General features: G+C 40.6%; 2 protein-coding genes across 5 annotated transcripts in view; one reads left to right on the top strand and one right to left on the bottom strand.

Moving 5' to 3' along the window:
• Window positions 1–7,189: 7,189 nt before the first annotated feature.
• On the bottom strand, window positions 7,190–17,037 carry fbxo8 (F-box protein 8). Its single transcript, XM_061246659.1, has 6 exons — window positions 16,769–17,037; window positions 12,466–12,802; window positions 11,882–12,008; window positions 11,355–11,473; window positions 10,723–10,919; window positions 7,190–9,174 (listed from the first exon to the last, which is right to left on the bottom strand). Exons 2-6 carry the CDS (start codon window positions 12,792–12,794, stop codon window positions 8,987–8,989), a joined length of 960 nt encoding a protein of 319 aa, XP_061102643.1. The 5' UTR covers window positions 12,795–12,802; window positions 16,769–17,037; the 3' UTR covers window positions 7,190–8,986.
• Window positions 16,812–26,366, top strand: part of cep44 (centrosomal protein 44) — a 13,600-nt gene continuing 4,045 nt past the window's right edge. The window contains exons 1-7 of one of the 4 annotated variants that reach the window (XM_061246657.1): window positions 16,812–17,333; window positions 17,760–17,856; window positions 19,878–20,025; window positions 22,368–22,514; window positions 23,295–23,396; window positions 24,274–24,423; window positions 24,875–25,075. In XM_061246657.1, the coding sequence (XP_061102641.1) occupies window positions 17,768–17,856; window positions 19,878–20,025; window positions 22,368–22,514; window positions 23,295–23,396; window positions 24,274–24,423; window positions 24,875–25,075 (837 nt within the window). In that variant the 5' untranslated portion in view covers window positions 16,812–17,333; window positions 17,760–17,767. Of the gene's footprint in view, window positions 17,627–17,759; window positions 17,857–19,877; window positions 20,026–22,367; window positions 22,515–23,294; window positions 23,397–24,273; window positions 24,424–24,874; window positions 25,076–26,366 lie in introns of all 4 variants that reach the window. The other 3 variants (XM_061246656.1, XM_061246655.1, XM_061246654.1) reach the window with 3 other exon arrangements.

The raw sequence follows: 26,366 nt of genomic DNA, 5'->3' as shown, positions 1-26,366 counted from the left end.
AGGACACGCACAAAGCAGTTTAGGTACAGTAATCTGAACAATATTCCATGCTTATGTTTTGGGTGCAGTGTCTGTGTAAATTATTTTACCAAAAGCTTTGGAAATCAAAGTTTAACAGGAAACGTTTTGCACAGTTAATTCAATTCTAACATACTGTATGAGTCCAATATGGAGTTGGTTTAACACTGAACATTTCACTGTGTATTATGCTCTATTCTATTCTGTTCTATTAACTTTAATAAACTATCTTCTGTTCGCTGTCTTGCATTTTTATTTTCTCCTGTACTCTACTGTTCTAAACTGCTGCTTACTCCAGCAGAGCAAAATGAAATATAAAAAGACAGATTGCACTAGAGTTGCGTGGTATTGTTCAGCAGCCACAGAATGACTATTTTCCTAGACCTACAAGTGTACAAGTGTCAGACACTACAGAACCTCATAAACAACTCATAGCACCCTTTTCTCACACTGCTGTGGTGAAGGGAAGCCTCATTGAGCTGTCAAAGAGATGTCCTTCCATTATACACATATCGTAAAATATCTTCACTGCACTTACCTCACAAACTTCTTATTCATGTTTCATCCCAGGCCTATACATAAAACACTCAAGTGAATGACATGTCAATCTTTTCATTTCAAATACACACGCGCGCACGCACACACACATACACGCAAGCACACGCACGCACACACACACACACACACACACAGTGGCATGCCAAAAACTCATGCCCTTGCTCACCCTCACCTAAGACAATGGCTCCAATGCATTGACTGCTTTGTCCACCTTGGAGCAGGTAAAACATCAGTCCACGGATTTCTGCTTTGATGGGTTCAGAGCACACTGGCCGAGACATTCCAAAACAGCTGCTCCACAGCTGCAAGAGCTGCAAGATGTGCCAGTGCTCACTCCACGAGACCGCTTGGACAGGAGGAGAGAGAGGTGAGTGATGGGGCAACCCCAACTCTCTTTGCAGGCTTCTATCATTATACACTCACAAAGCTTGATCTCCCCGTGTTAAAGAATGACCTTACAATGAGCAGCTATAAATAACTATTTTTTTATTGTTTCTTTTTGTTCTTATGAACTATTTGTGCATTCTGTGCAATCGTAATGCAAGTACATTATTCAAAAATGTTCTTGTTTAGTAGATGTTGTTTCATAACACAAAACACAGTAGCACTTTGTATTTGTTTTCTGTTTATATGGATAGCTCATATTCATACAAACACTGTAAGCTGTGACATTCCCAGCTTTTTTATGGGTTACCTTTTGGCACAACCTATTTCTATAAATTCCAGCTGACCGTGGCAAGAGCAATGGATGGAAATACCTTCATTTGGCTAAAACCTTCCTAAACCGTTATGTTGTGTCCCAATCGCTGCGTAAAGGCATTTTTCTGATTCCAATACACACATTCCTACCTGCTGAATGCAGGCACACGCGCCCGCGCGCAAACACATACACAGATGTTTATTAAAAAAATATTTTAAAAAGGACAATATGTCCTGCATAAGAGCATGCCATGAGCCGATTAAAAGCACCCGACAAAAACATATTTGAGCATCATGCGTTCACAAGCACACTTGTTAAATATAACTGAAATGTAAAAATAAAGTATAAGTATTGTGAATACTAAATTATTAAATTGTTAAATGTGCTTATATGTATGCAATTAAAAGTTATCAGCGCGACACTTCGCATGGTTATTTTTCATGTGTGCGTGTTCTGATGCACCTTATATGTATGTTATATGTATGCCTTTTCAAGAAAACGGGTCATACATATTCACATCAATGGTTTGCATTGCAAGCAGGGCACCGAATAATAATAGAAAAAGCTAATTAGGAAATGAAACTTTGGTAATCATAGTCTCGCACAATAGCACGATAACCCCAATTATGTTTTTATGCATAATTCATATTTTAAAATAACATTTGGAGATGTAACGTTCATCATACAGGAGACTGGAATTGGCCCATTTATTTTTTATTCCAATGATATATGGCTGAGGTAGTATGCCAACCTAAACAGTAAATCTGTCTTTTTAAACAATGTCCTTTCTGAAAGCGGATTGGCCCTCGTTGAACAGGGTACAGGAAACAATTAAACAAACAGAGGCACTCTCATTTTACCGTCTGTCTCTGGATTACATATAGATTATGAATAAAGACACCAAGAGTGGCCAACAGCCCAAACAGCCCATCAAATCTGTTTGACAAATATAAATACTTCGTCCAGAATCACTGAAAGTTTTACATACGTACAGCTAGCTATATGCTACAGTTGTGTCTATAAGCTAACCTACTTCTTGAAAAATATGCAGTGGATTATTTGAAATAATTTGCTGCTGATTTCCTTCAACAGCCAAAAGGTAAAATGCTTTTCCCCCATGTAAGTTCCACAAGTCTGTTCCATATGCGTGAGGGTGTTGTGTGAGATAATGCGGCTAAGCAGATGTTAGGTATGTGTAGGCCTAACCATAATCTCACATTTGTAAATATAATCCGCTGTTGACAATTTTTTAGACAGTCACGAGGAAATAACTCGCAAAACACAAACCAAATTTGCAATTTATCATTACAGTGGCTGCTATTTTAATTGGTTGTGGCATGATGCAGAAATGAGGATCGTTGACATCCCCTGCGACATTTTTATGAAAAAAATTTTCTCACACCAATAGGTCTAAATGTTAACTGGATTATGACCACCAACCAACACAACGCATACTGCCAAATAACTCACAAAGTGGACGGTGGTTAGAAGACGAGAACAGCAAAATTCTAAAATTGTGCTTGCTATAGACATTTCAATGACGACGCATCGCGTGAGCGAAACACTCATAAAAGCTTAAATGTGCGGTTAAAACAGTCGGAATAAACCATATAAATGTTTCTTTACCAAATAGTTAAATGGAGATGCATAAGGTGCAATTTTCTCATTTTCCACAGTGATGTAATGGATTGTGCTCCAAAAATGTCCGTTGTGTTTCTGATTATGGTAATGAAAGCAGGATGATAACAGTCAGAACATGATGGTCAGTTCACCACAGCTGCCATACCTAAGAAAACACGTGGCGTCACCTTAATATAACCCCCCAAATAGCCTAACAGTAACAACAGCAACAGCAACAACAACAATACTACTACTACTACTACTACTACTACTACTACTACTACTACTAATAATAATAATAATAATAATAATAATAATAATAATAATAACAAAGATAGCAATGAACTCACTTCCAGACATTTTTTGGTTGCAATGATTGCAATGCTTCCTGGATTTTCGCAAGACGGTCAAATTCGTAGGTTTTCCTATGAATCCGAATAAAATAATAACAATTAGAATAATCCAATCATCATCATCATCATCATCATCATCATCATCATCATCATCATCATCATCATCTTAAAAATAGAGTAGATAGCCTATAGGAAATTCATACATGTATTTAGCCTTTATATTTGTATAATTATTCATTTTACTTTATTATTATTATTTTATTATTATAAACCGTTGTTTATCGGGTTTGTCCACAAAACCTGTTGGAATTAAAACTGTATGAAAGCCATATGCCTATGTGTGTAACATATTGGGCGATATTGATGATGTTGATGATGATGACTTCTGCGTTATTTTTCAGATAGCCTATACTGTATTGTATTTTTGTATATTTACAGATGGGCACATTATAGTTTCTAGTGGCGTGGCATTTTAGCCTTTCTTTGACGCGAAAAGGGTAGGCCTACTTGATGTTTTCTTTTTAATATCCAAAACATCGCGTTTTTTATGAGATTGGATTTTCCTTTCAAGGGAAGTCTAATAGCGTACAAGATGTTTCATCAAAATCTGAAACGTTATTTTAATTTTTTATTTAGGCACATGCACTAAACTTTTTTTATGTATTCTGAATGATTCACAATATTCATCATCCTTTATCCAGAATATAATAATAATAATAATAATAATAATAATAATAATAATAATAATAATAATAATAATGTGCTCTTTTATTTATATTTCTGGAAATCGTCTTTAGAAATATCCTCGTGGACGGACATTCCTCAGATTTTAAAAGATCACTTGAGACACACTGTCAGAAAACATGAAGAAATTTCCATTGACATGTACCTGGCACCAATTTCTTGGTTTATTTTTATCTTGAAAAGGCATTTGCAGACGACGGAGAGGCGTCCCACAGGTCAGGTTGTTGTGTTGACAAGCTGCAGTGATGCCGAATCCAACGACTTCTGAAGCTCATCAATCATGCTAAATTAAACCCAAACCACCTTGTCAGCCACCATGAACTAAATAATTTTAACTATATAAACAATATCCATCTACTAAATAAGCTGACAGTTTTCTTTTTCAAGAATAAAGAATACGATTATAGAAAACGCAATCACATTGATCCGGATTTGGAAACGACAAGGAAATACGTTAAAAAATATACATGCTTATCCGATTGTTTCCATGATCTGCAAATGAATGGATGATATATGAAAAAATATTTATTAACACATGCACAACCAGACGTTTAAAAAGTGCAATAAGGATGTGTTCTCTTATTCTTAATTCGTCCAGATAGATATACTATCTGCAAGGATTCTGTTGTAATGTTTATTTAATTTTGCATTTTTATTTAATTTGCATTAAATAAAAAATAAAATGTAAAGATATAACGTGTTCATTGTTAAATAAGCAATGGAGTAGTCTACACCACTGGAATACAACACATCACCAAACATTAAAACATTAGTTGTACAGGACTTATGCTATATGCACACGCCATGTCTATAATTTCTGAGGAGGTATCAGTTATCCTTCTTGAAACTTGATCAATTGTTTGCCGTATAGAGGTCCTGATCCTGATTTGTTTAAAGAGTATCTGTCAATCTTTGAAATATAAGTCTAATGTAAAGCTTGGCCATAGCAGGCTAAGTTTAAAATCACTCACAGTCGCATAACAACAAATACTTAATCCATCCATCTTAACTTTGATAATCTCAATGGAAAATGTGGACTGGTGTAAAATAATAACTCTGGTCACGGAATCTGGAGACAGCACTGTGATGAAGCAGTGGTGGCCAAGCACATCACAGTATGCTGTAAAGGAAAAAAATGCTTTTAAGTGGCAGCTCAGACTGTTGCTAAAATGTTAGCTGACTGACACATGGCTGCTTTGGGCTGCTATGGAAGAACAATTGTTGACATCAACAAATAATGTCCTTCAGTCAGAACACTTACATATTTCAGATTATTGTTATTATGTGTTTCGATTGCCTTACTGAAATGTGACATGAAACATAAAATAGAAAACTATATAAAGTGAAATTAATCCATGTCACTTATATACTATCATATGTTGTACAATGTCATGTCGTACACGTATACATTCTTGTCATCACATCAATACATAACTGTAGATTTATGAATGTGTTGACCATTGAATATGTACTGTACACCCATTTTACACACATCAAATATGTTACATGCTGAAATAAATAATGTTTTTAAGGGGTTCAGTTAAGAGCGAATGATATGGTGTACACCATTGCATGCTCTGGTTTCCCCTCCATATAGAAACATACTGTACTCTGATTACATGATGAGAGAGAGAGGGATAAAGATAGAGACAGAGAGACAGAGAGAGGGAGGAAGGGAGAGAGACAGAGAGGGATGGAGAGTGAGGAAGAGAGTGAGAGAAAGAGAGCGATATATAGAAAGAGTGTGAGAGGTAGAAAAAGAGCTACCTTGAAGCACAACCTTGCATGAAGCGCTTTAAGAGTGCTTGTTTTCCTTAAATGTAAAGCCCTTATAGCGTCCTCAGGACCTTTTATCTAATGGCCGTCGGCTTGGGAACACGCATCCATTTAGCTAATAGCACTTAAAATGGCATGCCGCTCCAGGGGTCAAAAGTCATGTTGTGTCTGGGGGCAAGGCTTTGGAATCCATCTCATGGCAGATACAAATGGTGCTCTCAACTCCATGACACTTCAGACTGTCTCACGCAAGCAGAAAGCAGAGACAAACCATGGGGCCATACGTACCTTGAGATTTCAATCTGTACGGTAACATTACACTCCACCCAGTCAGTCATTTCCCAGCTATGACCAGCCTAAATAACCAGCTACCAGCTGATTCAAAAACATAGTTTGAGCTGGTCAAACCATGTTGAGTATGGAGCTGGTCTAACTGGTCAACCAGCTACCAGCTGTTCCAAAACCTAGCTTGAGCTATTTTTTTTTTTCCAGCAGGGCTTTCTTGATTTCTTGACAGATCAAGGGTCATTGCACATCTCCTTCAAAGAAACTGGTAGAATATGATCAATGTTAAAACACCTCTTTAGGTCCCTACTATACATTAATATATTCAAGTTAAGAGCTGATAAAAAAAAAAAAAAGGTTGTAGGTTGTATTATGCACACACAAACACAGACAAGAAATCAGGACATGGAACTAAACTTGTCATGTTTATGTTTTTGTGTCCGTTTCCCATGAGTCAGGCAAAGAGCCCGTCCACTAAGATGTGCTGACGCACAGTGATGAGCTACACCTCCCATCTCATGACGTCATACGCTGTCATAGGCTTCTCTGACTTCATGTCTGGCAAAATGCAATTATTCATTCCTTCTTGAGGGAAAATTGACCTGTTTTGTTGGCCAATATCATTGGTCTTTCTACTGCAAGCTGTAGGGCTGTTAAATGTGTCTTCTGTATTGCAATTGTAAGTAAGGATTTAGAATTAGCCAATATCTTTCCAAAAGTACTAAAAACTTTTTACGTGAGAAAATGTTTTGTCTGCCAAATAAATGTAACATAAAAAGTTTGATAAGAGTAGCTGTCTCTTTATAAAAAGGTGGGTATCTTGTATTGAAAATGAAACATGTAGATATAAAGTCCCACATCAGCAATCACCCTCATCTCCAGTCCAGTCTCTGACTTTGCTCTTTATAGGCTGTAAGAAGGATTCAACTGAACTCACTGTGTGAAATGCAATTCTAGACTAGAACATTGATTCAATCGAACTACAATGCACTCCGGCTTCCTGAAAAAAAGTTTCAATAACCAAGTAGAGGGTAGATTTCAATTCAAATTTTTAACTAATAGTTACAGACAAAATGCTTTGCCATAAGATTTAATATGGGCCAAACACACTCACAGGAAATCAGACACTAGGGGATTTTTGTTTTATCATTTTATTAATTTATTTTACAATCTAGATGGGTTTTTTTCCAGTGTTTTAATTCAGACTAACTATTCACATTTGATTTTTTTTTTGCTAGTTTAAATGAAATCCATGAAACAATATTCTGCATAAATGACTTTTCTATGTCATATCTGGAGGAGTCTGACCCTAGGCAAAAGACAGATTATAAAACAAAATCAAATGAAAAATATTAGGTTTCAGCTTTTAATATTTTTAGGACAAACTGCATTTATTTTCCTTTAGCATTAAAATATGATAATAATCACAAATTAATTCTTAATGATGGTAGGCAAATTTAAAAGAAAAAAGTCTTTGTATGCAGTTCAGTGCTCAAATAATTGCTTTCTGGTAAGTGCAAAAAGAAACAATTCACTCTATTTAGAGAAAACAACATATTTTGATAAAATACTTCAAAATAAAATTATACCTTTATAAATCTCTATACTTAAATATATACATGATGTGCAAATAAAATAGGGTTTAATTAATTCTTTACTCATTGCAAATCCAATATTTTCCTATTCCACTTTAGCTGTCAGTTTTCCAATTTTGTTATTTGGCTGTTGGCACTTTACTGTGCAACACAGAAGAGCAAGAGAAAACAAAGATCCACACATGGGAATTAAAGAGTCCTTCAGATATGGTAAGTAACAAGGAAGAAACTTACAGATTAAAAATAAAACAAAATGTGTGCGCAGGTTAAACTGGTCATTTGTTGCAAAATGCACTGAGGGAAATCCTGTTTACCGAAAGGCTGACAAAGCAGCAGAGAAAATGGGGAGACTTTCGTGACTTTCGTGACATCAGCAGAGTGGTTGCTTGTTTGTGGCTTACAGAATCAAGCCACTATATAAGTGCCCTGAGGGAGAGAGAGAGAGAGACATGGGTAGGGAGGGAGGGGGGGGCAGGCAGAGAGACTGAAGGACAGAAAGCGAGGCAGAGAGAGGGAGGAGAAAGTGGGAGGAGGAGGGGAGGAAAGGGGGAAGAACAAGAGAATTAGAGTTAGGGGGAGAACAAGCTGGGAAAGTGAGAGAGAACAGAAGCATAAGGATTGTCTTCAAGACACAACAGTGCATACTAGAGAACAGTGCCTCAAAGATTATAGGCTTATTAATCCATCATCCCAAAAAAAAAAAGAAATCACACATTCAAAAAAAAAAAAAAAAGTCACCTGATCTGCAAAGGATGATCGAAAGACACACATTCAAAATTTTCCTGTGAAAACCAGCTCTTAACTGCTTCTTGTTTTAATAGGTTAGCGGGTTCTTCATCACGGAAGGGGAAACGAAAGGTAAACAAAACACAAGTCTTCATTAACCAACTAAACTGATTCACAGAGAATCAGTAATAAAAATTAATGACACTAACAACCCATAAAGAAGTGTGGAAAAAACATAACAAAAAACCCAAAAACAGAAGCAATAGTAGTGTTACTGAAAGTATATATGAACCATATATGGTAATACCGGTTGCTGTAATATTCTTTTCTACCTGCTTTTATAGTATATGCTTGGATACTGTTCTGAATGCAGCTACAGTTTTGTGTAGTAAATAGAAAGTGATCACAGTTAGTTGCCCTGCGCGCTAGCTCTAGATATGGACTGCGTTCGTGCACGAGCATCATCCAACAGTTTCGCCGTGTGCCGTGTGAGTCATGGCAATGTGATCGCTTGGGTAGCTTTGGTCAAAACGACCGGTAACCTTCCAGCCCCGGGGGCCCATAGGCGCAATCGTTCGTTTGCTGATGCTTTCCCGCTGCTCGAGTGCACGCTAGACCGCCACGTGGCCGATAAGATAAATGTTGTCGTATAGATGACCCACAAAGTCCTCGCTGATGTTCTGGGCGGCGTGGCGGGTGTTGCGGATGAACTCCCTCTTGGACATTTTGTTTTTCACGTGCGGGCTGGACAGGTCGATGGACAGCAGGATGAGGGAGTAGCACAGCACGTACACGGCATCTGCGACAGAGACAGCGGTTAGGTCAACACACCCACAATGCACTGCGGTTTCACCCTGACCTTTATAAACGAGCGTTAACCAACGCTGTCATACGTGTCATCATCACCAAGCCTCTTTTAATGCAATTTGCATGCCGTTTTCCTACATACGGCGATAGCTGGGTGTGTGTCATAGCATAAATAACGAGGGTTGGGCTTGCCTAGACTTGTACTTCAGCGTAAACTGCAATGTTGTTGGATCGAGCTGCTCAAAGCTCAGGGCCTAAGCACATTCAGCGCACACTCCCCCTGTGGGAAAGTGAGCAGGCCGGTTCCCCTGGTGCGAGGCGGGAAGACACGCATTGCGTGAAGAGCAGGACTCCGAAGCCTCCGTTTTATCGCTAGTTTACAATAAATCACTCCCGTTTTCCTCCGAGATGACTGCTACAGCCAGGCCACGCCAGATGTTATTACAATAAACCACCTCGATTGGCCGGAGCGCTGCGCTCCTTCGCTAACACTTTAAGCCTGTGAGATTACTGGAGCTTTAGAGGCCAATGACAGTTGTTAGTACATGGATTTCTCACACGTTTTATTCGCTGCAAGCGCAGGTCTCCATGCCTCTGCATCGGGTCCTGTGGGAAGATTCTGTTAACTGTTCAAAGTTAAATCATCAAAACCCAAACCCTGCATTTTACAGTTTAAACAAATCCCAAATTAATAGCTCTTGAGTGTCACGTTGTTAAACAAAGGCCAAGACTGGTAGACAGGGGAAAGTACAGCTCTGAATACAGACAAATAGAAGTGAAATATTCAGTGAATTTGCTTGAGACCTCATTATGCGATTTACATAATATCCATATACACAACTGCAGCCATGTGGGAATTGTACCTTCCCCAGCACAGAACACATTTCCTGAGTCATGCCGTATACACCAGTGGTGCCCAATGGTGACCGATGGTGTGTCATGGAGAACAAACAGTATGCAGGTTTCATTCCAACCAATCACTACACCTGCTGATTTCAGTCATTAGTTCCCTCCTTTCTGGCTGAAGGTGCGTTAATTAGTAAAAGTGTCGTGATCAGTTAGAACGAAAACCTGCACTCTCGGCCCTCCATGGAACATGGAACCTTTTCATAACAGTGCAAGTAACAATATGAATGCACAAAACAGGTACTGAGCACTGGACTGCACAGAGAGGAAACTCAACAGATGCTGGAAGAGTTCAAAGGCTGTCTTCTGAAATATAATTATTAGAGTGCCTGTTGATATACTGGTGACCACTCTGACCAAATCTTCACTGTTTTTAATTTCACATGGAAAAACAAAAACACACTCTACCTGCTAACCAACATGCTTCTCTGTCCTAGATTGAGGAAGGACCAGAACCCCACTCTCTCTCACATGGACAAAGCCAAAGTGCGGTCATAGATGCAGAACCATCTAGGGCCTGCCTGCCTAACATGTCACAGTAACACCCTCTGTTGTTGAGTGTATGTCTCGGGTGCAGAAACACCGGTGGCCTATTGCAGTATGCTGTAACAGCCACCCCCTCCCCTGCCCTCACCAGGACTGAGGCCCATCTCCCGGACCAAGCCGGGGTTGCAGGCACAGAAGCGGTGTGAGAACTTGGTGATGAGGGTCTCCAGGTACTCTCCGCGCTCCTCGGGGGCGTGGATGTGCCTGAAGAAGTCCCGCAGGGCGTTGGGAAGGAACTGGTTACTGAAGTTGTGCAGCGTGACTAGCTCATCCAGGACGTCCCTCCTACAGGAACAGAAATGACACTCAGAGCTAAACGCAGCAGTGTAGCAGCAAACGCTGCAATCAAGGATGTGATCGACGAATCACGCATATCAGTGAGCTGGTTATTACATGGTGAGAGTTACAGGGAAAGAGAGTAGACCTCAGAGAGAGCAGGATTGTCTGGAAGTATTTGACTACAAATGTATGAAACAGCAAAGTCGAACAAATGTTATGTCAGTGGACTTCATTGTCCATTCAATCAAATAAAGACTTATTTGTGTCTCTTATTGTCCTTAGCAAGGGTTATTACTTTAGTCAGATGACTCCAACTTCTCATGCCCTGCAAGCCCTATTGCTAATGCATGGAATTTTGAACCGTCCTAGGTCTTTCAGTGAGCAGGTGGGTTCCACTCTGTGTGCTAAACTGTACTGGCTCAAACTGTTAGCATTGTGTACCTTTCGTCCAGGTAAACCCTCAACATCTTCCAATTCAGCCTTCGGGTGTAGAAGATGAACTTGGCCAGCTCCTTCGGGTGGTCAACCAGGATACCCTTGGACATGAAGTAGCCGATACCCTGCCAAGAACACAAACGTAAACACAAAGGCCACAAACATACACAGCTATCCACATGCACTTTCAGAGTCAACAACCACCACCAACCCCAGCCATCTCATGCAAGGCAATTATTCATAATTCATGACAAAAATGGGGAAAAGCATTGCATCATCATATCCGTATTGACCTGCTTTCTCCTTCTATATAATTCATGCCCATTTTTTAAATTGCCACGTGGGCCCTGTACCTGCTTTAGTAAATATTTCACCGCCTAAATATGCACCAGCTGGAATACATTGATGCTGGAATATCCAAACCATGATGTGCAATATAAAAAGGCTGAAACACACTTTTAGCACTGTATCTCCTCAGGATATAGGCATATTAGAGTAGGCCCCAGCCCAGGGAACAGAGGCAGGCCGTTTACCTCCTGTGAGTTAGCGTTGAAAGTCAGGCTTCCTTCATCCAGCTGCATATACAGCTTTCTATAGGAGAATCCAGAGGGAAGTCTCCTATTGTATATGGAACAGTGACCCCAAGTGGATTTGCACAGCCTGAAGCAGGATGGACACAGAGAACACAATCACTGACAGCAGGGGGAAAATATACAATTCTGCAAGCTGCTTCTGCACAACCAGCAAGGTCTACAGGCTGCTTCTGCCGTAACTTTAAACATGGATTCATCTGAACTGGACAGGTTTCATTTATTTATTCAGTGAACTAGCATTTTATTTCACAATCATAGCATTTATTAAAATCGCCTTATGTTAGTTATTAAAACTTCCTCATTCATTCAGATAAAAACATTCCTCATTCATTCAAATAAAAAAATGTTTTATGAGAGACTATCTTATTTTTAGTATTTACCTAGAAAATTAGGTTATCTCTCAGATTTAAGCACAAACCCTCAATGCAGCTAGACTTTATTTCCATTGAACAAAGGCAGTTGCTAAATGCTAAATTCCTGCAAACCACTCTTATGAGCAAGGTGGACGGTGGAGCCGAACTCACCCCTGCCAGAGGTACTCGTCGTTCCCCAGATCCTGCCACACGCAGGAGGCCAGGCACAGGTCAGTGGCGTTCAGGTAGGAGAGGATGGTGATGCTGAGTTCTGGAGGGAGCATTTCCAGGTCGATGAAGCCGCGCTCCTCCTTGCCCCTGCGGGCGCGGAGCAGCTGGTAGATGTCCGGCCCACCCTGGCAGTGCCGTCGGTGGTTGAGGTTGTCGGGGGCGACGTTGGTGGCCATCCTTCGGCCGCGCTCCCGGGGGAGGTAGCACTGTTCTCCGTACTCCTGCTGCAGCTGCTGGTTCCGAGCGACCCTCCAAAGAACCTGACCCATCTGCAGAACTGGAAGACACCCGACCGTCAGAAAGACCTCCGGGAAAAAAAACCCGACCCACGCGAAAAAGAAAAAGACGGTCTTAACAAAAGTTTTAGTCTTGTAGTGGGAATTAAATCATATTTTTTTCCTCTCAAGTAGAAAAGTCACTGTCAAGTGAAATAATCTTACCCCTTTGGCAAGCCTCACCTCATTGCCAAATTGTTTGTCTTATTTATCAAAAAAGTAACAGAAATAAGATCTAAGTCTTAAATCTTAAGTTTTTTTTGCAGTGAGCACCACGGATCAGAAGAGCCTGAAAAAAAAAACCTAGAGCCATCTGCAACACTGGAGCACACCTGACCATAAGCCAAACCACAAAAGAATTGTGACCCATGTTTGGAACTGGAAACTGACAGTAATAAGACTGCTCAAAGAACCCTAACCGCAAACACACCTTCAGAACACCCTGAAAAACGACCTTGGCCTATCTGCGGAGGTGGAACAGAGCGGTCGATCATGAGAGCCATCTATCCCCAAATGGTCCCATCATCAGGCAGGATGTCAGAGAGGGAATATCCGCTATCAAAACTGTCAAACACAAGTTTCTCAATTGCCAGATGAGAAACTGACCCTTAAATGAGCCAAAAGTTACATCTTTTATCGACCCTCAAAGTGTCTCAAACTTCAAACAGACCCAGCACTTTGAAGATGGCAGTGGAGTGTAATGGTTAGGAAACTGGAATTGGAATTCAGAGGTTGCAGGCTCGATTCCCAGATGAGGCACTGCCATTGAACAGTTGAGAAAGGCACTTAACCTGAATTGCTCGAGTGATATCCGCAGTAAAAGTGGACTTCGTCTCATACAGTAAGCTGCAGAGTAAGCTGACAGAGCGGAGTAAGCTGGAGAGGAGTGTCTGTAAAATCCCTAAATCTAATGTGGTGAAGAATCGGCCCTGAAATAGCCCAAGCGTTAAAAGAAGAATGGACAGTCAGAACCAGGGAGAGACGGGACTGCAGGAGATTCACCCCTCATCAAGCAAGCCACAGCTTCAGCTCCGACAACGTAGCAGGAGTACTGGAGATTTATCGCTTCATGAGGGGCAGCGCTTATCGTAATGGGCAAGGCTTATCATAATGAGCGTCTCATTACGTGCACATTTCCTGCTCCAGCTGAACCCGAGATGGCTAGATTGGAGAAGGCTAAATAATCACACTACATCATCCATAACCAGCGCTGGCTGACTGAGTCACCGCAGGCCCATGCACTGTAGTTCAGAGTTCTGCTGACAGAAGTGCACGGATTGATCCGGTGTTTCCAATTACGCAGAGGCCCCATTCATGAAAAAGGGCCTCCCGCTTCACGGCAAGGACTCTCCAAGTAGTATTAAGTCCACTTCATGAATGTGGATAGAGCCAAACTGTGAGTGTGATCTTGATCCGAATGAATGAATGAATTAACAAAATAAACAAACAAAAAATAATATAATAAAAATAAAAGTTTTTTTTTTAAACAATTTTGTTTACTGAGACATTCTAACAAATGAGTCAGTAGTGGGTTGAGTGCATTGAGGGCTTGGCCAATTCATTAAGTTCAACTGGATGCAACATAAACAATGCAATTGTGCTTTTCCTATAGGCAGCCTGAAGTGATTTGCAAAGGTGCTCTATGGTCACGCACAGTCATAGAGTGCTCCTGACCACAACATTCTGTAGGTCACTGCACATCAACTAACACACTTGCTCTTCAAATGACAAGCAACAGCATCTACTTAACTTTTGGTGCGACTGAGGATGAAAGGTTTTTGTGCCAACTCTTTTTCTTTCACCGGCTCTTCTAAAATACAAATATCGGAGGGATATGTACTTTTTTTTCTTTCTTTTTTAACTGGACTGGGCTACCTTGAGATATGATGCTGCTTGCTGCCTGTTGGTTATGGAGTAACAGAAGTACTGAAAACAAAAACAGTCTAAAAAATAAATCAAATAATACACAATTAGAACATCTCAACAGTGAGTTCAACTGTTTCCAGTGGTTTTGAGTTGTGCCATTAAATGATCAGTGATCTGTGGAGTCAGAGAAGTAGAAAAATACAACATTTTCAAGGCCAGCATTGTTTGTTTTCTGCTTAGATAAAATGCACTGAAGCTGAACGCCTTTTGACCAGAGCCTATGTTTTTTTTAATATGATCTGTATCTTTCCCCTTGTTTAGTTAAGGCTGAAACCATTTAGGCCCACATCTTCTAATGCCATCAAAGACCCTTTTCCTCCCCTTACGAAGCACAAACAGCAGGCACTAGATTTATTTTCAGTTGAGTATCACTAATCCTCTTAAGGATATAGCCTACAGTCAAAACCTTTCATATTACAACTCAAACAGATCCATAAAGTAAATGCCACTCTTACTTGCTTAATGGCATCTTTGAACTGTTCAACCAGGTTTACAGTTCTCCCCACTGCCCAGAGTCTGAATTACCCAGTTGCCCACACTGGAGTTCCTCACATGTTTTTAATTGTTTTCCATGTGATGTGGGCATGTCTACTGTAATGTTGTTGCAATGCCATCACACTGGTTATACAACATTCACCACAGGGGTTGGGCCTGAACAATATTCTTAATGACACCCTTCTTTGAGTACAGGCTCAGAGCACACAAGTGTTGCAGATTTTTGGCAAAAACATGGAAAGATGGCTGCATTCTTACAGATTAAAGCATTTACTAATGTACTGTGTGTCACACCCTAGCTTTGTTGGATAATGTGGCCATTTAAAATATATGCAAATGTAAGGTCTGCTCTCTGGATCCATGGATGACTATGTGTATATGCAAATTAAAAATATGGTGATTAATTCATATGAAATAAAGGACTAACCTAAAATGACTGCTTTGAAAGGGTTTTTAAGACTGGAATATGAAGAGGCAAATAATCTATTCTAGACATTTGTAATAATTAACTTGACCTACTGTGTTCCCATTCAGTTTGAATTGTCATGAGATTGCAAAATTACTACTTTGACGACTCATACTCGTGACAAACTGATTAAAGTTAGTTAGTAGGTACTGGCTTGCTTTCAATGTATTACCTACAACCAGGAAGGTATTTCAGAGAATAGCATAATATTGAGCTGGGGATTTTGAAGAATCTGCTGCGTTGGGCATGGGCTGTGTGAACTCACACTCACCGAGCAGTAGGCCAATATGATTAACTGGCCAGACTGCATTGTACTTGGTCACAATCGGTGTTAAAACCGATATTGTCAGAAAACTGGCGTGTTGATATTATTTGTTTTAGAAATGCTACAAAACAAAGTCAATGTAGTTACGGTTTTGTTACACAATGATGCAATAAGTACGTAAAATAATAAATATTGCAGGCTTTGACTCCAGAAGTAATGATCTGTCAAGGAACTGTAGTTGTGCACAGTAACAGCCTAAATAGAGATTATACCACCAACACAAACCTTTAGTATATGCCACGGTGGAAACATGAAAGTAAAAACACATGGGTCTAAATAAAACTTGGGAAAGAATCGCATACAGTTAGATCAACAGTACAACCACACACTATAATATAGCTCAATCAAATTGCTGCTTGCCAACCTTAGCCAGAAAGCTGTTGCTGACAAACAAAAGACTTGGACCCATGAAGATGGATTTTCACATCTTCTAAATGCAGCCATCTACATTCAGGCAAAACGAATCAGATGTCGCATGTCATTAAAGTGTCACGTTATCAAAATAACGTTCAACAACATAAAGCAAACATAACTATTTTAGTTCTGTTTGCGAAGCTGATCTTTCAAAGCAGTTGAGGAACATATTTTCCTATCAAGCTAGCCAGATGGAAAAACCCGCCTGTTTTTGACGTGATTGGTCAGCGCATGGCCTCAATTGATAAACAAGAACTAGGATTGGCTCACTGGAGTGACATTTTAACAACATGGGATGCCCTATGCTAGATTGATTTTGTTACTAAAACCAGCGCCACCTACCTGTTTTAATGAAATTATTCTACCGCCGCCGCGACGACACAGTGAAGCCAAACAACAACTTTTGCAGGAATAGTTATCCTTCTTTTATCGGTTTCAAGAACCAGTCATATTAACTAAACGAAGTATCAAATGTTCTCGGGTCACCTCCCTTCCAGAAAGAAGCCGCACAGTGACACGAAAAGCTTTAATCTCCCCCCTATCAGTCCTTTTTTGTGCTTCCCCTACTCCTCCTCCAGCCGCTGCCTCGTAACACACGCACTGTTGTCGAGTTTGACGTCTCTTGTTGTTGGTGGAAATGACGTAGCTACAACCGAGAGTAAATGCATCTGGCTAATGGGCTAACCACTTTGGGAAAATCCACAGAATGTCTTAAATGTGTTTGGCACTCGCTATTTATGTTTGTAATACGCGTTTAATTAATATCTTTTCTTTTTTTATTAGTAAAATGACTGATTGTAAGATAGCTTTTCTAGATAGCGATCGCGTGTAGGCCTGAATGTGCTTCTTCAAATCAACAGAAAGATTTTTCTTGCGACCAATCGCGGCATTCCCTACAATTTAGCCGGTAAAAACAAAAGAGGGAACTGCCAAACGTTTATGCATTGACATTTTCGTGAGGTAACAGCCACGTCCGTGCGTGGTGAATATTACAGGTGTAAGAGTATACTAATGCAGAATTAACGCTAGCATACCAGGTGCCTGCATAGGCTGTGTATGTTTTTGGCTTACCGACGAAAATGTTAGCCGAAGTAACGAAGATCCATGTTGTTAGCACCTAGCTTGCCTATCGGCTTGTTCTAGCTAGCTAACTAACATTCGCGATATTACCAGCTAGCTAGCTAGCTAACTAACTATGAGGTTAGCTTGTTATGTTAAATAGTCAGGACAAAAAAAAATCATAACGTTACACTGCACTTAGCTAACGCAGTGACGCCAAATATCGCTGGGCGCTGTTTTATTAATTATTTCTTATTTTATACAAATATTACAGTTGTAACTATGGCAACTGGCGATTTGAGAGGATGCCTGCGGAAATTTGAACTTCATCTAAGATCCTTGAAGTACCCCAGAGAAGTTGATTACGTCGGGTGAGGATTTCACTTAAATTACATACTGTATATACTGTAATCTATCGTCCTCTTTTGAGAAGACGTATCTGCCCATTCACTGGAACTATCCAATGCCTGTCATTCACACATATTTTGGGAGAGTAACAATATACCTAGCTAATGTTACTATTCATTGTCATTTGAGGGACACAGGGTGTTTAGGTTTTTGTTGTAGCAAAACTCTTGGCTAATTAGATAAAACCGTTGATCGCACAATTTCCTCACCTTGTTTCTTCAACTGGAATTGTTTCTGTTTGTGCTGGCTGTGCTCACATAAAACGTAAAGGTGAAAACATAAACTAACCACATTGAGACTGTCCAGGGCAAGAGTGAAAACCACCAGTCATGTATTTGATTATTCCTTACCACTGTAGACTGATAGTGATGTTTTTCATTCATTAAAAAAAATGCTGTCTGCTAAGTTATGTTTTCTATTTCTGCATATTGTGTTTTATATTATTTACAAGACATATTTATGTTTGCCATGCCAGTTAAGCAAACTGAATTTAAATGTTATTGACTAGTTCTTGACCTAGGCAGAGTAACCTACTTTTTCTGATAGGCATGCATGCAAAGAGGCTCGGGGCTTTTGAGAGACCGTCCAGTCTTCTGCATTGCACTTCCCAATGTGAACACATGGGTGCACTGTTCTTATTGTGAGATCACGGTATTTCCTTCTTGTTACCAACCCTCTGGAGTAGCGCAACAACTGCTACATATTGTGGCATTGTGCAGACTTTACAAAAATATGTACCCCAATGACCTGCAGACAAACACTGGGCTAACAGCAGGACAAAATCTTCAATGTCAGATGTGATACAGGTTTCATAGTTTTGTTAAACGAGGCCCATTCCATGTTAATGCATGCATTGAAATTGACATTGTCATTGTCAGCACAGAATAGTAACTTCACATTGCTTACTCACTTACTGCTTACACTTCCTACTATATTTGGCATTTGAAGTTTCAGTCTGTAAATCATTTCTGCAGTATCTGAACTTTGACATCTCAGAGTTTGTATACAGCTCAGTGGTTGTTTACATTTGTGTTCACCTTTCTGTTTACACATATATATATCTTTCAGTTTTTTCTCCAGCCACAAATTAATTCCAGAATAGGCATATTCCTCTCTTTGAGAGAAGTCAAATTGCTGGAACAAAAATTTCATTTTTTGTGGGGATACAATGAACTCTTTTGGCCAGCAATGTTATGGTTTACATCCCTTTAAAATCATTTTCATTTGCAGTCAACCGCAACAGTGTGCATGGTATGTAATTTATGAGACAATATTCTGGCTCAGAGTCTAAACATCTTGACTTCTGTAAACAGGCAGTTTTAGCTTTTATAGCATTTCATTTCTCATGTTTGTTTTGAAGTCTTGGGAGTGAAGGAGTGTCCGGGTTCCTCCCGTGCAGGACTGTTTTGTAAACAGGATTACATTAACCAGCTCCATGGTCTGAACGAACCCAAACGCTCAGATCTGAAGCACGCCACGCCGTTTGAAGTATCCAATGCAACATGTTTGAAAATGTTGGGGTGGGGGGCAGGGGGGGAGGCGACATTTGGCTGAAATATGTGGAAGATACCCCTGGAAAGAGGCCAATTTTTACGTCATGGTACAGAACATGTCTAAGAAGGTTTTTAATATAAAATCATATAAATCTAATATTGACAGAAGTATTTTATCAGTTGAGCTTGGGTTTTGATGAGGATATGGTGTTGTGCGTCTCTTGGATTATAACTAATTAAGCTTTGTCACAAAAGTCTTGCAGTTTAATTAGAGATTTGTCTTCATCTGTGAATAAAATAAAAAAGTGCATTTGCATTATTATGTTTTGCATGTTTGAGATTATTCATCAATAGTAAATACTGTAGCACCTGATTTTCTGTAAACGTATATTCTGAACTGAACTGTAGCATATGGGATCTAACATCAAATTTGTTTTTGCATTTTTAGAATTGGCAGTTTGTTTTATCACATTTTCTTTCTTTTTTCACAGTTTGGCCAAAGGTGATCCCTCATCTTTTTTGCCAGTTATGAATTACACATTCCTATCCTATTCTTCATATCTTGCTGAAGATCTCATAGGGTTTGGAGTAGAACTTGCTGGAAAGAATGACGTACGATTTCTTGAAGCCGTCTACAAGGTAAACATCTTATTTTTGTTCAGTTGAATAGTGTCGTTTATTTCAACACGAAACGCTGCCAGAATAATACAGTCATGAGACATTGGGAAAAATTGAATTGAAGCTGTTTTAATTTAAGATTGTTGCTGGTTGGTTTATATGTTGCTGGTGGAGTTTTGAGAAAATAGAATATAGAATTTTTCAGTTGGGAGTATTGTGTATTCTCAAATTCTGTCAAATCTACTTGTGTGTAATTAATGTAAAATTCACATGACTGTGTCCAATTCAGGATTTACCATTGGAACATATTGTATCAGAACTTAAAAATGTTCCATAAGATTCGGGACACAATCAGCAGCTGGTATTATGGGCAGTGTGATGTTTTTCTTTTATTCCTTAACACACGTTTCCTTTAATTAACAGGCTTAGAGTGAGTTTCCCTCTACGCACTCCCATGCTTTGGCTTTGAAGGCATTCTGCTATCATTTCTTCCATAATCAATCTCTTAAACGGCAGTTTTTTCCTACACGGTCCCTATTCCCCCTTTCTCCACCTCTGTTCAGTTATCTTTTTAACTGTTCAATATGGCAAAGTGTTTCCAGTTGCTGCCTCGACTCTGCGGAACTTTCCAGATTCCATGTCTGGGGCCTCCTGCAGCAGAAATTCCCCAGCACTGCTCTTCAGATGTTGGCTGGCCAATGGAAAAGCATAAATGAGCAAGTCCACGGTTGAACTGTAGACATTCAGGGAATTCTGGGATTAGAGTTTAAAAGGATTAAACCTCTGTAAAGGGTGTGCATTTTACACCCTTAGCAAATGTTTCATTCTACTGAAAAGGGCTGGATTATTGAGTGCTTTTGATGTTCAAATTAATTAATTTTTAGTTTTTTTACAACGAGTTCTTTAATTCCACCATCATGGCCAGTTACGTGAATTAGTATTCCAATGCCTACAGGGGGGTTGGCCATGTTGAAATGATCCTGATACCTAGGCATACCCAAAGAACACCAATTCAATTAATGAAAGTGGAACTCCCCGTGTACAGTACATATACTGTGTAAGTAAATGGGCTTCTGTATTTTGTTGTCCTCAGATATGTCGTGCATATACATATGCATTGGTATTGCTTAAAAGAAAGTGCTCTCAAAAGATTCAATGCGTTTCCTCATTTCTGCGAGTTCCTTTATCTACAAATTGCCGTTCATGTTCACGACTCTTCCAGCCTCCCCCAGATTGCAGGGATTTCAGAAACGGCGCAGTGATGTGTAGCATCTGTAAGCTTGCACAACTGGACCGCGCGCCGTTCCAATTGGCAGCCAGTCGAGCTGTCCTCCAGTAATTACTCTGGGATTCACATTTCCTGCCTGGTCTTAAAAAGGCCTTCATCTTCTTCCAAGCTCTCATCTTGGATCTTTGCTGCAAATTTTCACTTTAGGCCCAAGTGCGGCGAGCTATTTGTCACAGCGCTCCTGACCCACAGTGCCATGGTGCCTCAAACGGAGGGGCTTCCGGCTGGAGGGATTATGGGAGACAGATTGTGACGGTGCAATCTTGCCGCTCTGAGCTCCGCAGTGCACCGAGCGCAGCCAGCATTTGCTAGCAATTAAACTCAATGTCTCCATGGTGTCACCATTTCGCTAGTGTTTCTGCTTGTTCAATTTGCCAAAGCACCCTTAATTTTCAACCCCTTGTCTCACTGCTGCAAACGCTGCGATTCTCAGCACACGTGCTGTTTTATCTCCACGTAATCTGCCTCTGTTTCATTTGATATTCTTTAATTGTATTATTTTTTTCTTGTTCTTACTATTTTTTTTTAATCCTGATATATAGCACCCTCTTATCACACATGTATTGGCCAGGCAGTGAGCCTAAAATAAAAATATTTTCATTTTGATTCATAACTTTCATACCGCAAAGCCCAATTGATGCCAAACTTCATACACAACTTTGGGTATTCCATATCTTCCTGATCTGCCATCATTACTGCCATTTTATTTCCTGAAAATAATTTTAATCTGCAGGGTTTTTTTTATTATTGGTCTTTCGTCAAAGTTGGTTTCCATCTTCAAGAGACTGAGATAAACAAACCTATCGCATTAACCATTTGGCCCAATAATTGCTTGCAGCTTTATAATTATTATTCATCTAAATGTATCGTCATTTGTTTATTTTTAGGGCAGCGCGGCTAGGATTTTGCATTTCAACCAGTTTCATTTTCAGTTTCAATGTTGCATTTGCAAATGACATATAAATCTGCAAGATACCATGATGGAAATTGTTAGTTTGTGTCAGAATTAATAATTTTCCACCGGAATCATGTCGCATCGATGGCACATAGGAAGTGTTTGTGTGTCTTCCCCCAGGTGCTGCGGGATCTCTTCAGATATAAGCCACTTTTAACTAAGGAGCAGTTTCTGCAGTTGGGCTTTGCCGAGCGGAAGATTGGCATCGTCTGTGACATCATCGGCTTTGTGACTGAGAGGCACAAAGTGCTGTCTAAAAATTGCAAGGTGTGCTCAATAAGTTAGTTATTTTCATGTGTATTCAGCCCACTGCAGATGCACATTTATTTCTGTGATTGTTACAATTCAGAAAACAGCATCAACTTTTGCTGTGCTCACAGACACATTATAAACTATCACGATCAACTTGATTATGTACTTTTTGGTATAATTGTCATTGAACCTTTAAATAAAATGGAACATGGCTTCTTACCACATAATATTTAATTGTATGAACTATCATGGTATCCATATGAATATTGGTATCCTTTATTTGGATAACTGAATTATGAAGTGTGTGAATTTGATACTTTGCTACACATTCCCCTTTCTCCAACATTGCCTTTTCCCCTCCATGTACAAATTCTCTAGTTACTTCTGATGATATCAGTCCTACTTGTTAGAAACATTTTTGTCCTTCTAGTTGAAGGGATGAGATGCGCCAAGTCATAGCCTCAGGCAGACTGTAGGAAGGACACCATGTCCAGACAGATAAATGACATAGCCTGTCCTCATTACCCACTCAGTGTAAACCTTTAACCTGTTCGCTGTCATGTATAAGGGTTTGAGGGCAAGATAGGGACCTGGGCACTCCTTGCTGCAATTGGATTGTTGTGCATAACATGCGTACAACATTTTTCTGATCAGTTTATATGTTTTTCTTTTTAGAAATTTAAAATTTCTTCTCAACAGCCAAAATAGGGGGTTTACATGAAAGCTGGAAAACTAGTGTTGTTGGATTAATGAGGTTTTTTTTGCTTATTTTTTTCCGCCTTGCCTAATTTTCAGACGAGGAAGTCCCGTTTGCCAAGGTCTAACCACCAAGCCGTACCGGAGGGCCCTCTGTTTGAGGCTGAATCTGTGAAACCCACAGTCCTGGCAGCTCCTCCTGTAAGGAACACCCATTCCTACCTTCCACTGTCAGGGGACCCTGCCCATTTCCTGCTGTGATGATATTTTTACTGTCAGCATCCTGCACTAGCTTCTAATTACCAGCATTTGATTTATTTTCCTGACATTGTGCCTGGAAAAATTAATCATAGCCCACATTGCACCATTTGTAGCATTTAGGAAGAACTCCTGAATAGTATAGTGAGGTGGCACTCTGATACAGCCAATGCATTGTCCTGCAGGAGAGCTCAAGGTTTTACTTAGATTGAGAAGCTCTTTGACTTGCTTTTGAACTGTATTTCATGTGAGCACTGTCTCTTTGTGTCCTGTGAGCCTCCTCCCTCTCTGTGAGCTGTGTCTCTGAGCTGTGTCTCTCTGTGAGCTGTGTCTCTGAGCTGTGTCTCTCTGTGAGCTGTGTCTCTGTGAACTGTGTCTCTCTGAGCTGTGTCTCTCTGTGAACTGTCTCTCTGTGAGCTGTGTCTCTCTGTGAACTGTGTCTCTGTGAGCTGTGTCTCTCTGTGAGCTGTGTCTCTCTGTGAGCTGTGTCTCTCTGTGAGCTGTGTCTCCCTGTGAACTGTGTCTCTCTGTGAACTGTGTCTCTGAGCTGTGTCTCTCTGTGGGTTGTGTGTCTGTGGGCTGTGTCTCTGAGCTATGTTCCTGTGAACTGTGTCTCTGAGCTGTGTCTCTCTGTGGGTTGTGTGTCTGTGGGCTGTGTCTCTGAGCTGTGTTCCTGTGAACTGTGTTCCTGTGAGCTGTGTCTCTCTGTGAGCTGTGTCTCTGAGCTGTGTTCCTGTGAGCGGTGTCTCTCTGTGAACTGTCTCTCTGTACGAGCTGTGAGCTTTCTGACAGGTTCTTTGCCACTGTTCGCCCCTGGCAGCAGCCCCTGGTAGAGAGGCACATGGGTGGCCCGGTGGCATTTGTGTCCTGCTCCTCCTCTGAAGAGCTATCCTGTGAGGAGCAGGAGGGGGAGGACGAGGAAGAGGATGACGATGAAGATAAGCTCTCAACAGAGTTTTATGCATCCAGAGTGAGAACCCACACAAGCATATACCCACCCACAGACAGAGCTTTGCAGATCATGTACTGTATATCTTGCGCTGAAACCCTCATACTAACACAGACGGCAGTAATGTGCAGTACACATTAAACTTAACCACACACAACTAACTGAATGCATACTGTATGTAAACTACAGCAAGGCATTTGCTGCCCCTCACATTTTCAAAATAAACCAACACATTTTTACACACACGCAAACTGGGAAAAGAACCTGCACATGCATGTACAATACATTATTTGGATTGTTGTTTTATGGAAATATTTATTTTATTTTTTTCACCCCCTCTCCATAAATTAATTTCTACTATTGGTTGTACAGTAATTGTGGGCCAGTAAGGTAGCTGAGGTAGCTGAGCTGAGGATGTGGTAGTGGATCTGTAGCTGTTGGCTACAGGGAGCGGAGGTCTGTCTGCCGGCAGGTGGAGAGGAGACTGCAGGCTCTGGAGGCCCAGGTCCTGGAGTACCAGAGGAAGCTGGAGACGCTGTCCCTGATGGAGGCCAGGATCAAGCGCCTGGAATCGGACACGGCTGGGAAGATCATCATCAACCGGCAGGACTGGGACAACCTGGAGAGCCGTGTGCTGCTGTTGGAGACCAGGCTAACGCTAAGCTCATCACAGGTACTGTTAGCTAGACCAGGCTAACGCTAAGCTCATCACAGGTACTGTTAGCTAGACCAGGCTAACGCTAAGCTCATCACAGGTATTGTTAGCTAGACCAGGCTAATGCTAAGCTCATTACAGGTACTGTTAGCTAGACCAGGCTAACGCTAAGCTCATTACAGGTACTGTTAGCTAGACCAGGCTAACGCTAAGCTTATCTCAGGTACTGTTAGCTAGACCAGGCTAATGCGAAGCTCATCTCAGGTACTGTCAGCTAGACCAGGGTAATGCTAAGCTCATCTCAGCTACTGTTTCGTAGACCAGGCTGATGCTAAGCTCATAACAGGTACTGTTAGCTAGACCAGGCTAACACTAGGCTCATCACAGGTACCGTAAGTTAGACCTTGCTAATGCTAAGCTCATCACAGGTACCTTTAGCTAGACCAAGCTAACCCTGAACTCATCACAGGTATGTTTGGATAGACCTGGCCAACACCGAACTTATCACAGGTACTATTAGGTTGACCAGGCTAAAGCTCTCAAAGTTTTAGAGTTCTCTAAAGTTCTTATTACGTTCCTCTAGAAGGACCAGGCTAATGCTCAGCTTAGCACAGGGGCCATTCGTTGTACCAGGCTAAGGGTAACCCATATCAGAGCGATCAGGCTGTCACTCAGTTTAGCACAGGTACTGCTAGGCCCTGTCAGCCTATTTGTTGACAAATGTCTTTTTACGGCTGTCTTTGGAACGTCTTGAGTTCATATGTGCTGTGACGACATGGGGGAACAGACAGTGCATACTTCCACACTCTGAGCTATTCATCCTCAAAACCATTTGCTGCTCATTCCACAAAACACCAAGGGAAGGGTTCTGGCCTGGAGCTACCCTCCAGTTAAATGACAGGACTCGTGCTTGGCAGTTATATGTGGCTTCTAGATAGTTGTATGACACAATATACAGCCTTCTTTGTATCTTCTTTTTGACATGCATACTTTACACTGTAATTCCATATGCCCCGCTAATGGTAATATTTTCAATGTTCAGTTTGTTTATGTAAATGTATTTTTGGTCAGTGGTATTGTATGTAAAACAAATTGAATTCAGTTGTGATGTTTTATTTGAAGTTTATTGTTCCATTAAAGTCCCTCTGAGATATGTTGTGAGGCCAAGAGGCAGCACAATGGAACAAAGAAAATGTGTGCATGTCCAAGGAACACCCATTCCAGCTAATGTATGCTAGAACAACTGCCAAGTGTGAAGCCTCTGGAAACAGAAAAGAGCTATGATATGTTATTGTCAATGACTCATTGA

This window comes from Conger conger, chromosome 6 (genome assembly GCF_963514075.1).
Source record: "Conger conger chromosome 6, fConCon1.1, whole genome shotgun sequence".
In the NCBI taxonomy this organism is placed as follows: domain Eukaryota; kingdom Metazoa; phylum Chordata; class Actinopteri; order Anguilliformes; family Congridae; genus Conger; species Conger conger.
Note: the sequence above shows the minus strand (reverse complement) of the source record. Positions and strands in the feature narration are given on the sequence as shown.

Bases quoted from the DNA above. Each gene is read 5' to 3' on its own strand.
- fbxo8 (XM_061246659.1), bottom strand. From the start codon at position 12,794: ATGGGTCAGGTTCTTTGGAGGGTCGCTCGGAACCAGCAGCTGCAGCAG. The intron at 11,474-11,881 runs GTAAACGGCCTG...TGTTCTTGGCAG, and splicing joins TCAACGCTAACTCACAGGAG to GGTATCGGCTACTTCATGTC. The intron at 9,175-10,722 runs GTGAGGGCAGGG...TCTCTGTCGCAG, and splicing joins GGAGATGGGCCTCAGTCCTG to ATGCCGTGTACGTGCTGTGC.